Source organism: Pelmatolapia mariae, linkage group LG7 (assembly GCF_036321145.2).
Source record: "Pelmatolapia mariae isolate MD_Pm_ZW linkage group LG7, Pm_UMD_F_2, whole genome shotgun sequence".
NCBI lineage: Eukaryota > Metazoa > Chordata > Actinopteri > Cichliformes > Cichlidae > Pelmatolapia > Pelmatolapia mariae.
Window position 1 is genome coordinate 39385039 of NC_086233.1, and position 16207 is coordinate 39401245.

General features: G+C 38.2%; 1 protein-coding gene across 1 annotated transcript in view; it reads right to left on the reverse strand.

Annotated features, from left to right (window-relative positions):
- The window catches only part of ntrk3a (neurotrophic tyrosine kinase, receptor, type 3a), an 83673-nt gene that overhangs the window by 22739 nt on the left and 44727 nt on the right, over positions 1-16207 (reverse strand). Inside the window, exons 6-10 of the mRNA XM_063480922.1 lie at positions 10073-10215; positions 7671-7812; positions 3581-3693; positions 1915-2095; positions 140-160 (exon numbers count right to left, since the gene is read on the reverse strand). Coding sequence (XP_063336992.1) covers positions 140-160; positions 1915-2095; positions 3581-3693; positions 7671-7812; positions 10073-10215 — 600 coding nt within the window. The remainder of the gene's footprint in view (positions 1-139; positions 161-1914; positions 2096-3580; positions 3694-7670; positions 7813-10072; positions 10216-16207) is intronic.

The window sequence follows — 16207 nt, forward strand, 5'->3', positions numbered from 1 at the left end:
TGTTGGGCTTTTCATTGTATTGTTTTTGTTTTTTTTCCTAAAAAAGGAAAACAAATGAAATGGAAAACTACATAATTTCCCCTAGTGATCAATATAGCATTCTGATTCTGATAATGTATTGATGGATAATAAAACTCACCATAATCGTAATCATCTGCATCTATAAAAGAAAGAGAAGAGAAAAAGTGACGGTTGGAAAAGATCCTCTGTAAAGCATACTCTGCAAAGGAATCTGATCAAACACGGCAAACAACCTACGGCATCACTTCAAAGAAAGCAGGTGTAAATTACTGAAAATGACTTAAAACTGAAAATGTGAAAAATTTGGAAATAAATAACATTACTAAGAAGCTTATCATATCCTGTATGACTTTTCTAATTTCTCCATATCTAATTTACACTTAGGCTAAATATAAGCATTATTTCACAACTACATCCAGTACTAACACAGGGTGATGATTAGAGTTTGACATCACATGGGGAGCATGTTTTGTTTTATAAGAACACTGTGACACTGAATCAAACTGAATGCTAAATCATGGCAGTGTGCTTGATGGTAACCTCTGATAAAGCACAGGGAACTAAAATGTCCCTTTAGCAGAAACTTGTTGTTTTGTTTTTTTTTTTACTTTTTCCTGCAAAGGTTCTAAACAAAACTGAAAACTGAGCTTGAAAGCAGCAGAATAATGCAGTGGTTCCTTGTGGTACAATGCTAAATTAAACAGGGAACATTTCATTTTTTGTTTGTTTGAATATTACTTTTAATGTGGCAAAGCAGTTTTTGAGTTTCATTATTGCCATTGTTTAACATTCGATCACCATCCAGACTAATAATTTAGGGTCATGTTCAAGAGTAAAGATTTTTCCTTGATTCAGACAACTGATACATTTGAAACTTCCATGTTCACATTAACAGGGGGCACTTGCAAGAGTGGGGACCCTATGGTGCTGTAGCCCAAAAAGGTTGTGTAACTTTTAAGATAAGATAAGATAAGATAAGATAAGATAAGATAACCTTTATTAGTCCCACACGTGGGAAATTTGTTTTGTCACAGCAGGAAGTGGACAGTGCAAAAGTTATGAAGCAAAAATTAGAATAAAATAAAATAAGAATAAATACGGTGTACAACTGTACAGAATAGAATAAAATAAAATACTATATACAGTAGAATAAAATAGAATAAAATATGCAATAAGATAAAAATAGAATACAAGTGCTATATACAACTCAGTAAAAATACAACGATGCCAGAAAAGATTATTGCACATTAGTGTTATTGCACATGTGTGAATGTGTATGTTGATCAGTTGGAGTCTTTGCAGGATAAACATTCTTCTTGTTCCAGTTTGTATAAAGATTTTGATAAAATAGAAATGACATAGAACACCTCTACAGTGATACATGTAGATTTGAGGCATTCTCTCTGGACTGGCAGAAATGGATGACATTTAAACCTTTTAAGAAATGGGACTGGAAAATGTGCTCCAGCTACAAGAGGATCCCATTCCTCAGCCTCCCTAGGTAGATCTATGCCAGGGTATTGGACTGGATGCAATTAGTTAAACCTCGGATTCAGAAGGAACAACGCAAACTATCGGATTCCCAGACGGAGAACCGTGATTTGACTTCCAGCCAATACTAAGATGGTTTGCAGCTCATCTGAACTGGCAGGAAAAAGAATTAGGAACTCGACATTCAAAGCCATGGCTCTCAATTGGAAAAGGATGGAGTGCCCACTCAAAATGTACTGCCCTTTCTCTGAGTCTTGTTCAAAAGTAAGGGGAAACTGGAGCAGGTGACTGACAGATTGATGTAGTGCCGACAGTGATGCAGGTGCTGTGGTGAAGACACAGCTGGGGGTGAAGGCAAAGCTTTTGATTTACTTTAGTATAACTCTAAATGATTGAACTTACCAAAAGGTTTTTCCAGGAAGTGCCCATACACAGTACTGGTGGCTATGCCCAGGTAGTTTCTGGCCTCCAGAGTATAATTGCCATTATTGTGGTGTGTTGGGTTTTTAAAGGTTAGGCATCCCTCTATGTAGTCCAGGTAAATATCCATGTCAGGACGCACATACTCAGTGTGGGAAATTTCCTACATTGTGAAAAAATTACAAGGATGTGAAAGAGATCAGCTACAGCCCTGAAAACCTATGTGCATGATATAGTATACAGAGCTCTGTAACATTTTTTTCTAAAACTTTGTAGAATGCTTTACTTTGAAAGTAAGTTTAATATTTTTTTTCTAAAACCCTAGTAGTTATTGTTGGTAGTTAACAAAGCAGTTGTTTTTTTTTCTTAAACCAAACAGCAAATACTAGTCCCTCAGAAATGTAACGATAAAGCTAGATAGAAGCCTAAATATATTAATAAGCTGATAACAATGGGTAATATTGGATATCAATTGAAATTCATCCTCCCCTATGTTCCAAACATTGTCCTTTTGGCTGTTTTGACGTAATAATGTAAAGAAAATGACATGGAAACATTTACGGTAGCTTCTGTGTAACATTTGGACTGTTAAACAAACCTTTTAAAAAGCGCTATACAAATACACGCCATTTACCATTTTCTCCTGCATTTCATAAAATAGAGCAACATATCTAGCATTTGCTAATTTATATTGCATTACGATTCAGTGGATCCAAATTGTATTTTTATGCTAAGTGTCAATCCTCTCCTGTTTTTAAACTATAACTGCAATGTCACATACATACTAGCACGGTTGTTTCCAGGATCTTTCAAAGGACTTGTCACATGGGGAAACAGCAACAAGTCTGAGGGGTGCCACAGGAAATATGAATATTTAATCAGAAATAACTTTTCTTCTTCTGTCAGCTGCTCCCTTTAGAAGTCACAGCAGATCAACTGCCTCCATCTCTTCTTATCTCTAGAATCCTCCTCTGTCACACCAGCCCTCTGCTTGTCCTCCTCCACTTAATCCATGAAAGTTCCCTGTACCCCTCATCTGCACATATCCAAACCATTTCAGTCTTGCCTCTCTGACTTTGTCTCAAAACCTGAACTATCCCACTCATATGCTCAGTTCTAATCCTATCTGATCCCCATTTAGGATTACCATAAACAAATTTAGCATTTCTGTGGTACATGAAACTAACCAAAAAACAAAGATTTGAAAGGACTATTTTCAACTTTATATAATCCATAGTAAAGTTATTATAATTACCAAAAGAAACCTTGGATAACTACAATTGTAAGTGGAATTGAAGCTTTACAGACAATATGTTTCTAATAAATGGTTGCTGAGTTACTTTCAACCTAAACCAGTCACAACCTCGCAGTACTTGTATTAGAGTTGATGAGTATGTCTTTTTTTTTTTTTTAATATTTACTTCTTCCCAGTGGCATTTACCCAACAATTTACTATAATTTTCTGAGTAAATACTAAGGGGCTATAAATGTAACTGCTTTTTTGATGAGCACAGAAATTCAGTTTTTTCATAAATGACATTTCCTTTTACAGAGAGAAACAAGTACACAACAAATTTTTATCAAACAAAATAAAAATAAAAAATATGAAGTGCACAATAGATTTACGAGCATGAAATTAAAAATATACCTTATCTTGATAGAACCATCGCAAGACTGGGTGGGGTGAACCACGAACGGTAAACTCAATGCACGTGTCATGGCGGCGTTCTGGCTCCTTCAGCCTAATAATGGTGGGAGGAACTTAAGAGACAAATAGGACAAAGAATAAAGAAAAGAATGTAAACAATCTGCACTTATATAGCACATGTTAACAGGTACTCACCTGCCTAAGTTAAAATTAAACCAAAGAAAGAAGTAAACTATTTTTGTGTTTCCCATATAAACTTGATCGTTTTTACTATCAAAAAAACCTTAAAACATTGAAATGTGCACTTCTGAAATTGTAATCGTATTTCTTTTCAGGTTTAAGGTTTTTAAGGTTTTAAAGTAGCAGTTTAAAAAAAAAGATTGAGAAAAACTGAATGATTTTGGCTGTCTTGTAGAAAACAAAAAAATGACAGAAGTATTTCTACCTTTTCTACCACCTGATCTGCTTGTGTCAAAAATTAAATCCCACTTCACCATCAGCCTCCAGAAAGTCTCATCAAAGCAAACTACACATCAGGACAAATTTAAAGGGTATTTGCATGTGGACAAAACTTCAAGTATGAAATTATTTTTATAGGTATTTTAAATAATTTTGCCTTTAACAACACCAAGATAGCGGATAGGTAGTGTAGCAAGTTCCACAGCCAGACTCGACTCATGTTCATTACAGGATTTTAACTCACTTAGGATTGACTAAAACAGCCCTTTACTGTCATTGTACATGTAGAATGAAACTGTAGTGCTTATCATGAGGATGCATAGCCTGAAGTCGGTAAAAATATTACTGTAGGACAGAGGGATATTAGGGCATGATCGTGAGTGATGTTTAGTGCAAAAGTAGAAGTGCTATATGAGAATTTTTCATTTTGTCCAGTTTGGGGTCAGTAGAAAAACAGAAGGAAGAAAGAAAATAAATAAAAATGAATAAAAAAATATTAAAATAATAAGAATGAACCTGTAATAATATAATGCATAAAAACGTTAATAACCTTTCTGCCTGTTGTGTATGTCAACTCAGGTTTGCAGGGATTTGATTCAGTGCACTGTGCATCTGTTTTATTACATATGTCTTTGACTCACCATTGCATTCTTTATGATTTGGTCAGTTGGTCATAGCTGGTATAGTTTTTTCTATAAAGTAATACTGAGTAAATTACATAAACCAGTTTACCTTTGTAACATTTTCTGTTTTAGTACCAATAACAATCCTCTATGCCCCTCCTCATGGATCCCTTTGTGTGTAACTATGCTTGTATATGGAATGAACTTGAACTTAAACATGCTTATATCTAGTGCTGGATTTATACATCATCAGGAACACAGTGGAGATGTCTCGAGAGGTGATGATATTAGATGATATTTTTTTCTAGATGTACTGAGTTTGTATGGCCGTTACCTTGGACAAGTCTCTATTAAAAAAGGGTTTTGATGTCAGTGGGACTTCCGAGTTAAAGTTTATTATAATAATAACAATAATAATGATAAAAAATAACAACAAATATCATTATACATAAATGGATGATTGTATATAGATATTTAAAGCCGTAATCAACACAATAAAAAATGAAAAAAGAAAAGAAAAAAGTTTTGAGGGTGGTAATGGTAAATGGACTGGTCATGGCCCTGGGTTTCTACCAAGTATTTTGAGTTTTTGTTTTGGGCTCATAATTTGTTTCTTTTAAATTTAGTTCTGCATTATTTAGTCTTGAGTATAGCTCTTGCTAGTGCTTCTGTGTTTTGTTGCTAGTTCCTTGTTTAACTGTGTTAATTCCCCTTTGTGTCCAGTCTGTCCTGGTTTTGTCCTGTCCTGAAGTCAGTCTCATTTCTGTATTCCTTTTCATCTCTAGGGCGTGTCCTTGTCCTAGAGCTTTTCTACTCTACCTGAGTAATCGAAGTGTTTTATAGAACGTACCTTATTCACCAATTCATACAAGCACTTCTTTTTATTCATTCACACAGATTAATACACATATTAACACATTAATGGATGCATTGGAGAGCAACTTGGGGTTAGTATCTTGCCCAAGGACACTTTTGCATGCAGACTAGACTAGACTATAGCTACCCCAGTAAATGGGTGAAATATAGTGGGTAATCCCTAAATACCTGAAAATACCTGGAAATTGGAGCAATACAAAAATTAATTAAAAAAATTAATACATACAAAATAAAAACTATATGGTCAGAGGTCCCGGGAAGCTCAGCAGAGCGAGCCCAAGCAAGTCAGGAAATTTAATAAATATATAGATCTCTGTATAATGGAGACCCTCCTCACTTTTAATGGTTACTAAGAATAGCATTACACAGATGTTTAGACTGGAATCACACAGCTGTCTTGATCAAAGGGAGGATGACCCAGTGCATGACCCCTGCCAAAAAAGCCCCCACACTATGCTGGGAGACTGCTTATTGGTTGCTTTGCATTTGCTGCCCCCTCATGGGGTTATTCAGACTGGTCCAGATCAATATACTACAATAACCTGCTGTTGATACAGATGAGGGAAAAGAATCTACTGCAGCTTAAAAAAATAGTTATGCAACTTATTTCCAGGTGAGTCATCTCCCTGTATTACTGCATTGTTAACCCTGATCTCGGTTTCTCCACCTGCCAGATCCCACTTTAAACACTGCTAAATAATAATGGAAATAAAAAATAACCAAAATAGTTATAGTACACATCACAAAAACAAAGTGGTCTTTTGGCAGTTGAACACAGCCTCTACAACACTTAGTGTGCGACTAGGTACCAAGAATAGAATAGAATAGAATTCAACTTTATTGTCATTGCACATGTCACAAGTACAAGGCAACGAAATGCAGTTTGCATCCATCCAGAAGTGCCACTTCTGGACTGGCAGAAAACAAAACCACACTGTAAGAAAATGAAGTCAACATGTAGTGATCACGAGCTGGCCGTGATGTTTCTAAACAAGAGATGTAAGAAACTGAGATTCCGTTCCATCCAATTCTGAGGAGAAGCAGCAGCAGGGAGACTGGCATGGTTTGATCCAGGAGTTAAAGCTGTATAATGGCTTTTATACATATTTCAGGATGTCAGTGGGACAGTTTGAGCTCTTGCTGGCAGAGTTGGGACCACATCTAAGGAGGCAGTGAAATCATTTTAGAGTGCCCACTGACTCGGAGCAGCATCTATTGTAGCTGTGGGTCTGAGATTAAATAGGATTACTCTACTATTTCCCAAATCATTTTTTTTATCAGTACTGGTTCTGAAAATTTAAAAAGAATCGAGCTATTTTTGAAAAAATAAATTCTGCCAATTTTCCAGTGAAATTACACGGTTGGTGTAAACAGCTGCATTAAGAATAGTTGAGTCTGAAAAATAGTTTTAACACATAAAATGTGTCCACTGATTTTACATGTCTGTTGTGCATAGGCCTTTATTGCTATAATATTCTTGCAGCCGCTTCAGTCCTTTACAATCCAAGGCCTACCCTACAATCTCAAACACAGCTGCAACATATTAGTCACTGTGTGACATTATGTTTAGCCCTCTGCATATAGACTTGGCTGCAATAAACCTTAAATACCACTAGTATGCACTCAAAGAAGACAAATGATACCACAGTAATTTCTCCCTGCAATATTCTAAGATTTGCACAAACATTAACCTAAGTACAAAGAAGCAGCTATCTAATAACGCTAATATATTATATACTACCATATACTAATACTTATAAATATTGATTCAAGACAATTACAAAATTTGGCAGCTAAAATAGAACTAAAACAAAAATAGATGCAAAGTAAAAATTTTAACAATGAATTTGTCAGCTCCCATCTTTAACTAGTTATTACTATTATTAATCTCTTCCACAGTATTTCAGTCACTTAACTGCCTCATAGAAATCTCAAAGACAATCTCGTAAAGCAAAGCTAGAGTTTTAATTTATGAGTGCATCTTACTAAGATTTATATATTTAAAAGAAGAGAGCTTAAAATGGATACAGTAGCCAACTCACATTTCCACAACTATTTATAATGTTACTCTTCATAGATTTCATGGAGTGCAGTTTTGTGTATAACATTGTGTCTGTGGTGTATCTACTTACAGTGAACAGTTAGCTGAACTGAAGCGTTGGTCATGCCCACTATGTTGGTGGCAGTGCATACTAATAGAAAGTTGTTGTCATCTCTGCTTACATTGACCAAGGTTATGTTGATGGAGTGAATAGTATTGTCGTAGACTCTAGCCTGGAGGGACAACAAGGTAACATGAACAAGCATAAGCAACAAAAATATGGTCTAATAGAAACATTGATTGTTTAGAGGAAGCAATTAATGAACTATACTCAGCAAGACCAATCGAAGAGAAATGGTCACAGTGGTTAGTTATACTTTTATTTATGAAGAAATTCATGAAATTCATCGCTAGTTTAAAAACACACAGCTCAACAGAGTTCTGAATCTGAAGAAAGAAACTTGGTCTTGTTCCAGTTTTCCTCTATCAGTGACGAGTAGTAAGACGTCTTTTCTTTACTGAGGCTTTTTTTAAAAAAAATTTTTATATAGAATAACAAAACATTTTTAATAAATATCTACTAAATTAGGGAAACACTTTAGAGCTTCTGGGTTATCTGTTTTAAGGAGTGTGTTTGAGAATTATACTACAACTCAAAACTCTCTGATTTGTTTCTTTATCTGAGTAGTCATGGTATCCAGCATCATATGCAGTGAGGATGCTCACTATGTGGCAGTGAGTGGTCTCCAGCTCCACCGCAGAGTGGGCATGGTGTAGTGGGTTCAGGAGGCGGTGCCAGGGAAGCTTGCAAGGCAGCCGGAATTAATTCCCTCGGGGGGTGAGCTGAGCTGGAGAAGTGATGGCCGGAAAGTTGTTGGGAGCGAGAGCACAAGTTTTGGAGTGTAGCTGCACTAAATAAATGGAAAAACTGCAGTACTAAGCTGAGCACCAGATGTCCTGGAGAGGCTGGTCGGTCAGTCTGGGTCCTCTGCACGACTGCCCTCCCCAGGCCTGTGAGAGATACTTCACCGGATGGGGGCAGAGGACGATCCCCAGACATTCCTCGACTTGTTACAGGACATGACAGAGGAATGCCAATAGCCTACAGAGGAGTGGTCACTATGGCTATTGCTGCTCTTGTTGCGGGAGGACCAGATGGCGGTCCTAAGCTTGGCACCAGCTTCGAGAAGGAGCTTCCCTGTTGCGTGCAAAGCCATCCTGGACCACCTGGGCCTCTCTCTGGAAAATCACCGCCAGTTTTCCAAAACAGCAAGATGGCAGCAGAGGATTGCCCTTCGCATTTGCCCTGTGACTCCAGGATGCAGCAGCAAGTTAGTTGCAGCCTGGGCTTTTGAGGGGTTAGGTGTGGCTGCTGGAGATAGTGGTCTACAAAAAAGTTGTTCAATGCCTTCCTGGAGAGACTGCACAGTGGGTCTGCTGCCATCGACCAGCGAGCCAACACACATGTATATTAAAATCTCCAACAATGAGAACACGTTGGGCATAATCCCAGCTACAAAAAAAAAAAAATCAGGGAAGTTGTTTATGAAGTTCTTATTGTATTTCAGGGGGCTACAGATGACAGCGCAGAAAACTGGGTTAGTGCGACTTATTTGAAATGAGGTAAATTCGAAGCTGGAGAATGAAGATTGTGGAAAGCATTGCTTACATTTGTAATCCTTTTTGTATTAATATACAGTATAGTCACGAGAATTACTGGGCATAAAATCTGCTCGGAGCAGGGTCTACCACCCTCAGCTGACAGGTTGGTAGAACGGCTGAAGACCAACAAAAAGGTGAGGCAGTATTTGGGGACTTGCTAGTTATGACGGCTGGTTCGTTCTGAACTTCACAGAGCTGACCAGCCCCCCGAAAGGGTGCCCCGGGTCTGGTTCGGTAGACGAGGCAGTGTTAGGTGGCATATGTGTGGGTGAAGAAGGCTCTCTGTGGGGAACCCTTGCTCTAATCCTCTAACTCTATCGATTATGGTAAATTTAAAAGTTATCAAAAAATGGTCAGAAAAAAGGAGGAGTTTTTTGTTATATGATCAGTTTTTATGTCCTATGCCAGGACAAGATCAGAATGCGATTAAACTCGTGAGTAAGCTTATTTTAATTTTGAGGACAGCCTGTTGACTAATATTAAATTAAAAGTAGTCTTGAGGCAGTTATTTCAAGCTTCTACATGACTGTTAAAATCAACTCCCATAAAAAACAGGGAAGTGATTGAGCTACAACAATTAGTTGTTGTAGCTTTGTTAATTAACCCCTTCATATCAGTAGCTAAAGCTAACTTTTAAAATAAATCCAAAGAGTACAATGGTCTCTTTCTAGTAATAATTATGTCAATAAATGATACCAAGAAGACATAAAAAAGCTATTTATGAAGGAACGTCCTGCTGCCGTTTGGTATCAATTTATGGAATGCAGTCATTTCAAGCCTAGGATTAGTCCGTTCTCTGTGAAGTTGTGAATTTGTGCATGCCCTCCCTACCTCTTGTGCATTGATGGAGTGCAAGCCAGTGACAGGCCAATCCACTTCAGGCAATGGTGAACCAGAGCCATTACAGATTGCCGTTACTTGATCACCTTCGACAACTGTGAGGTTGCTGTGGCTGACGCTGATATCTGGTAGGTCTGAGAGGGGAATACAGAGAAGGAGAAAAAGACACTAATACTATAGCCTCATTTTCATCACATGTTTAGTAGCAATCACTTACACATATTAATTATAGGGGTCACTGGAGGTTATATTCTCTCCTTGTGCTTTACTTACAAACTAAATGAGAAATGAAAAGTACTCCATTTGGAAAATTAATTTGTTACAGCAAGTGATATAATGATTAAATAATAATAATAATAAAAATCATAAGAATAATAAAAAACTGCAAGCAACAATAATAGTGCCTTTAGTCCACATCGCAGCATACCAAGGCTTGCTGCAGTCAAGATTTTTACTACAGTCATTTAGATGTTTTACATCTTGGATTTTAATTTATCTACTGCTTATCACTTCTTGTACCCACTTGATGGCGCTGGAAAGCATCCACTAATTATATATCATGCTGCTGTGTTATTTGAATGTGACCAAATATTGGCGGACTGATGGCTCAACAGACTCTCATGGGGCATGTGAAGATTTCACAATTTAGCATTGCCAAGGTCTTTGAACTGAAATAACCAAAGATCATGTCAAACCAATTAAATCTCTAGCAGGATTCTGAAGTGTAACACCTGAAAAATGCATCACAAATGTACCAAATATGTTATCCTATGTTCCTCCTTCTTAAAGTATGTATTCACCAAAGTCGTTTCCATCCTTTTCACAAAACCCACCATCATCTGAACGAGCTCTCCTTAACACCATACCTACCTAATACCTCCTCATCACCTCTGTTCCCTTCAGATACAGGTCTATTAAAGTCTGCTCTAATCACTGCTCTCTCCACCCTGGGTATGCTCTCTACCACTGAGATTCAAACTGAAACTGATCTGATACCTATGGAGGACCACAAGAGCCACGCGCATCCAAATAAAAAATTCTGTGCTTAATTAATGAATTGTAGAATAAAATCTGCATTTGTAAATTCATTTTTGAATTCCAATTTAATAAACTGATTTTTAAAATGCTTTTTAAGTCTTCATTTCAAAAACATTTTCGAATTCCACTTTAATAAACTGCATTTCAAAATCCATTTCCCTTTCCTGTTCGCTCAGGGATTAACATGTGGATTAGTAGTTGGATTAACAACTTCATTTTAAAAATCCTGCTGCTATTCAAATTAGCCACACCGTGGGATGTAAGGAGCTCTCTGATTGGTTGGTCAGACACAGGCTGTCTGCCAGCCTGGATTTTTCTAGCTCATAGCTTCGCCCTGCTAAGAAGCGTGTGTGCTTGTACAAAGGCCGTTCAGCCTCAGCATTTACACTCGGCTCGACACGGATATGTGAAGAATGAAGGGACCCTGCAGCGAAACGGAGAGCCCAACCTCTGACTGAGTGCCTGTTTTCGCAGTCTGACCACCTGTTGAAGGTAACGTGCTAACGCTAGCATCACCGCACGTAGCCCCGTTATTTTAAGGTCATCTTAGTTTATGAAAATTTTACGTCGCAGCTGTACGAGCTAGCTACGTGTTTTGTAAACTGCTGTGCTCTTCACAAATAAAGCTGGAAGCAGCTCAGACTGTTAGAACCAGCAATGAGGCCTGTTACATTTATACAGTGTTAGAGCAATGGCTGCAGCCTACAGCCTTTAAACTAGCGATTAAAATGCTGACAGTAAACTCGTCAGTCCAGATGTTACCACATTACTTTATGATACTTAGAGTTAAAACAACTGAGACAGGCTGATTAAAATAACAGCTGTCAGTTCTCTCATTCCTTATATCAAGACTGGAGATCACACTACTGATTTCAGTTCATTTAATATGTGAGTGCACAGATTCATTCTCAACTAGACATAAATGATGATCAAAGGTTGTATATATGATGAATTCATCAAATCCCAGCCTCTAACACAGTGCGCTGAATCTTAGCTTTGAATGTCCAGTATATTCTAATCAGTGCAATTTCAGCATTCACTGAACCTATAGTATCTACACCTGTGTGGCACATGTGTGGTAAAGACACAGATAATGAAGTTTAATTATTAATACAATATCCATCATGAAAAACGAAAGCTGAAATCGATTCTCCTGCATGAAGTCCAGGTGCTGGTTTTTCAGTGTGTGCATCTGATGGCCTAAAGCTGACTCAGAGCCGTAACACCATCAATGGCTGCAGTATGGAACAGATGTGGGTGTGTCCTCATCTCCCAGAGGAGTCCAAATGGTCATCAAACAGCCCTACAGACACAAAAACGTGAAAATATAAACAACCAGACTATCAGCAGTGATTTAAGTACTTTAAGACCTCTGTGAAAATCATTTACAGTATATATCACAGAATTTAAGGCCTTTATAATCACAGAGCATACAGAGAAAAGTACTAAACTGAATCGATTTCAGCTTTCATTTTTCATTATGTATATTGTATTAATAATTAAATTTCATTATCTGTATCTTTACCACACACGTGCCACACAGGTGTAGATACTGTAGGTTCAGTGAATGCTTACATTGCACTGATTAGAATATACTGGACATTCAAAGCTAAGATTCAGCACACTGTGTTAGAGGCTGGGATTTGATGACTTCATCATATATACAACCTTTGATCATCATTTATGTCTAGTTGAGAATGAATCTGTGCACTCACATATTAAATGAACTGAAATCAGTAGTGTGATCTCCAGTCTTGATATAAGGAATGAGAGAACTGACAGCTGTTATTTTAATCAGCCTGTCTCAGTTGTTTTAACTCTAAGTATCATAAAGTAATGTGGTAACATCTGGACTGACGAGTTTACTGTCAGCATTTTAATCGCTAGTTTAAAGGCTGTAGGTTGCAGCCATTGCTCTAACACTGTATAAATGTAACGGGCCTCAGTGCTGGTTCTAATAGTCTGAGCTGCTTCCAGCTTTATTTGTGAAGAGCACAGCAGCTTACAAAACAAGTAGCTAGCTCGTACAGCTGCGACGTAAAATTTTCATAAACTAAGATGACCTTAAAATAACGGGGCTACGTGCGGTGATGCTAGCGTTAGCCATGTTAGCACGTTACCTTCACAGGTGGTCAGAATGAGTAAACAGGCACTCAGTCAGAGGTTGCGCTCTCCGTTTCGCTGCAGGGTCCCTTCATTCTTCACATATCCGTGTCGAGCCGAGTGTAAATCCCGAGGCTGAACGGCCTTTGTACAAGCACACACGCTTCTTAGCAGGGCGAAGCTATGAGCTAGAAAAATCCAGGCTGGCAGACAGCCTGTGTCTGACCAACCAATCAGAGAGCTCCTTACATCCCACGGTGTGGCTAATTTGAATAGCAGCAGGATTTTTAAAATGAAGTTGTTAATCCAACTGCTAATCCACATGTTGATCACTGAGCGAACAGGAAAGGGAAATGGATTTTGAAATGCAGTTTATTAAAGTGCAATTCGAAAAAGGTTTTTGAAATGAAGACTTAAACTGATTTTTAAAATGCTTTTTATTAAATTGGAATTCAAAAATGAATTTACAAATGCAGATTTTATTCTACAATTCATTAATTAAGCACAGAATTTTTTATTTGGATGCGCGTGGTCTTGTGGTCCTCCATAGATACCACCCCAAAGAGAATTTTTTTTTAAATGTTTGAAAATGGCTAAAACTTCCAACTGTGTTAGGTTTCAAGTTCACCAAGTTGTCACTGTGGATGTCCAGGTACTTGCCCCACCACATCAGCACCTTGTCCCAGCATAGACACAGGCCATGTAGCCATCCTCTTCCTGCGGAAATGACCACTAGATCACTAGGTTGTCTGGCGCTGTTCACATTCAGATGCAGATGATTACTCCAAGAACACTTCACAAAATCGTTTACATGTGCTTGATCCACCTCCTACTGTACTGCTCATCACTAATACACTGTTCAAAAAACTTTGTAAAAACATCAGATATTAATGAGGAAAAAACCCTCCTGGATATCTACAGTAATATCGACTGATAATGTGTAAGGAACAAAAGGATGTCACATCATTGGTTGGAAATGAAAATGATCAACCTACATTGGGCTGAATTCAAGTACGCAACAAATTCCTTCTTACTCTCTCTCCTGACTTCGAGAAAGAAATTCATGCCTTAATTTCATCCAGGTTTGATTACTGCAATAGCCTTTATTTTGAAATCAGTCAGGTCTTCTTTTCTTTGCAACTAATTTTGAAGGGGGCTCCTCCTGACATGTGGATGTAAATACAGTAAGACCATATTTCTGATTTTTTGACTTCATTAGACTGACCTCCAGTACATTTTAGATTTTTTTGTCATTTTAAGTCTTTAAATAGATTAGCACACTCTCACCTTTCCAAAATTTTAACAATGAACTTCTAATAGATCTTTAGGGTCAGCTGATCAGATTCTTCTGGTTTTCCAAAAGCAGACTAAAGCATAGAAAAGATCAGGCCATTGCTGTAGCCGCACCTAAAATTTGCAACAGTCTGCTTTTTTAAATTAGGAACTCACCAACACTTGATACCTTTAAACACTTGAAGACCTATCTTTACACCCATATCTTTACGCCCTTGTGTTTAAATGTGACACTATGTTTTGTTTCTTGTTTGTCTTAAGTTTTTTTCTGCATTTTCCTGCTCTGTTTTATTCCTTTTATTTATACAACACTTTCGTTAACCCTTTTTGTTTTTAAATGTGATTATAAATAAATTGACTTAGTTCAGTGTGGTCAGGCAAGCGTGGGCCCGGTCAATGGTATCAATTCCTTCATCCTTGAGCAATTACCAGCATATTCTCACCACACCTAATGGCAGTGAGGATGCCGTTGCCTAGCCTGTAGAGGTCTGTGTGTCCCTCCAGAGAAATTCCTATTCCTACCATCACTGACCCACCATCAAACCAGTCATGCTGAACAACATTATGTTCGTGCTTCTCCAGACCCTTTCACATCTGTCACATGTGCTCAGGGTTAAACTGCTCTCATCTGCACACGATGCCAGAGGTGAAGCTGCCAATTCTGGTACTCAATGGCAAATGCTCATTGGGCTTCATGGTGCCAGGCAGTGAGGACAGGGCCCACTGGGGGTTGTTGGGCCCTGAGGCCACCCTCCTAATTCTGTTTCTGATAGTTTGGTCAAAGATATTCACATCAGTTGCTTGATGGAGGTAATTTTGTAGCTCTGGCAGTGCTCATCCTGTTCCTCCTTGCACAAAGCAGCAGGTACCGGTCCTACTGATTGGTTAAGGGCCTTCTACGTCCTTGTCCAGCTCTCCTAGAGTCCTAGCATTTCCTTTGCCTCACCCTTTGGTCAGGCTGCATTCTCCTCAGTTCTTCTCTGTGCCCGAACCTGAAGATGTTTGATTTAACCCTTTAATTAAGTAGTTCCTTTTGGTCACTAGCAATGCAAGGCTTATTGTTCATTTTGTTAGTCTGATGCAGCAAGGGAAACTGTTAATGTCTCCTCCATGCAGATTATAAAGTACTTTCCAGGCTCTAGACTCAAAGCAGATCTGCAGTGTCTCCACAGCCTCATGAACAACTCTGGTAGATACAATGTGTTGTTAAGCAAGAGGAACATACCTTGGTGTCAGCAGGACTACGTTATGGTCAGATGGTCTGAAGAGGGATTGCAGTGACAACAATAAAAACCCCAGAATTCAGGGCTGGCAGGCATTTTACGGGGGAAAGAGTGATGTTACATGCTGCATCTTCATCAGCTGATGGTTCAATGTAAACAACACCAACAATAACCGATAAAAAGTACTATGAATGCAGTCTAACAACTTCCAGATCAATATCTGGCCCACATAGTAACATGTCCAGGATTGCACCATTTTTCAGTCGCTAATGCTGTCATCTGGGATGTGTGAGTTCAGCCATGTTTAGATGATGCACAACGTACTAAACTCACAGTAGTCCCTCTGTGTCATAATCAGCCCTCTTTAATCTATCCTATGCTCAAGGAACTCACATTCCCCATGATGTTAGCTGGAATGGACAGGTTACATCTCTTATTTTCGAATCACTTAGCTTTACCCATGCAAGCC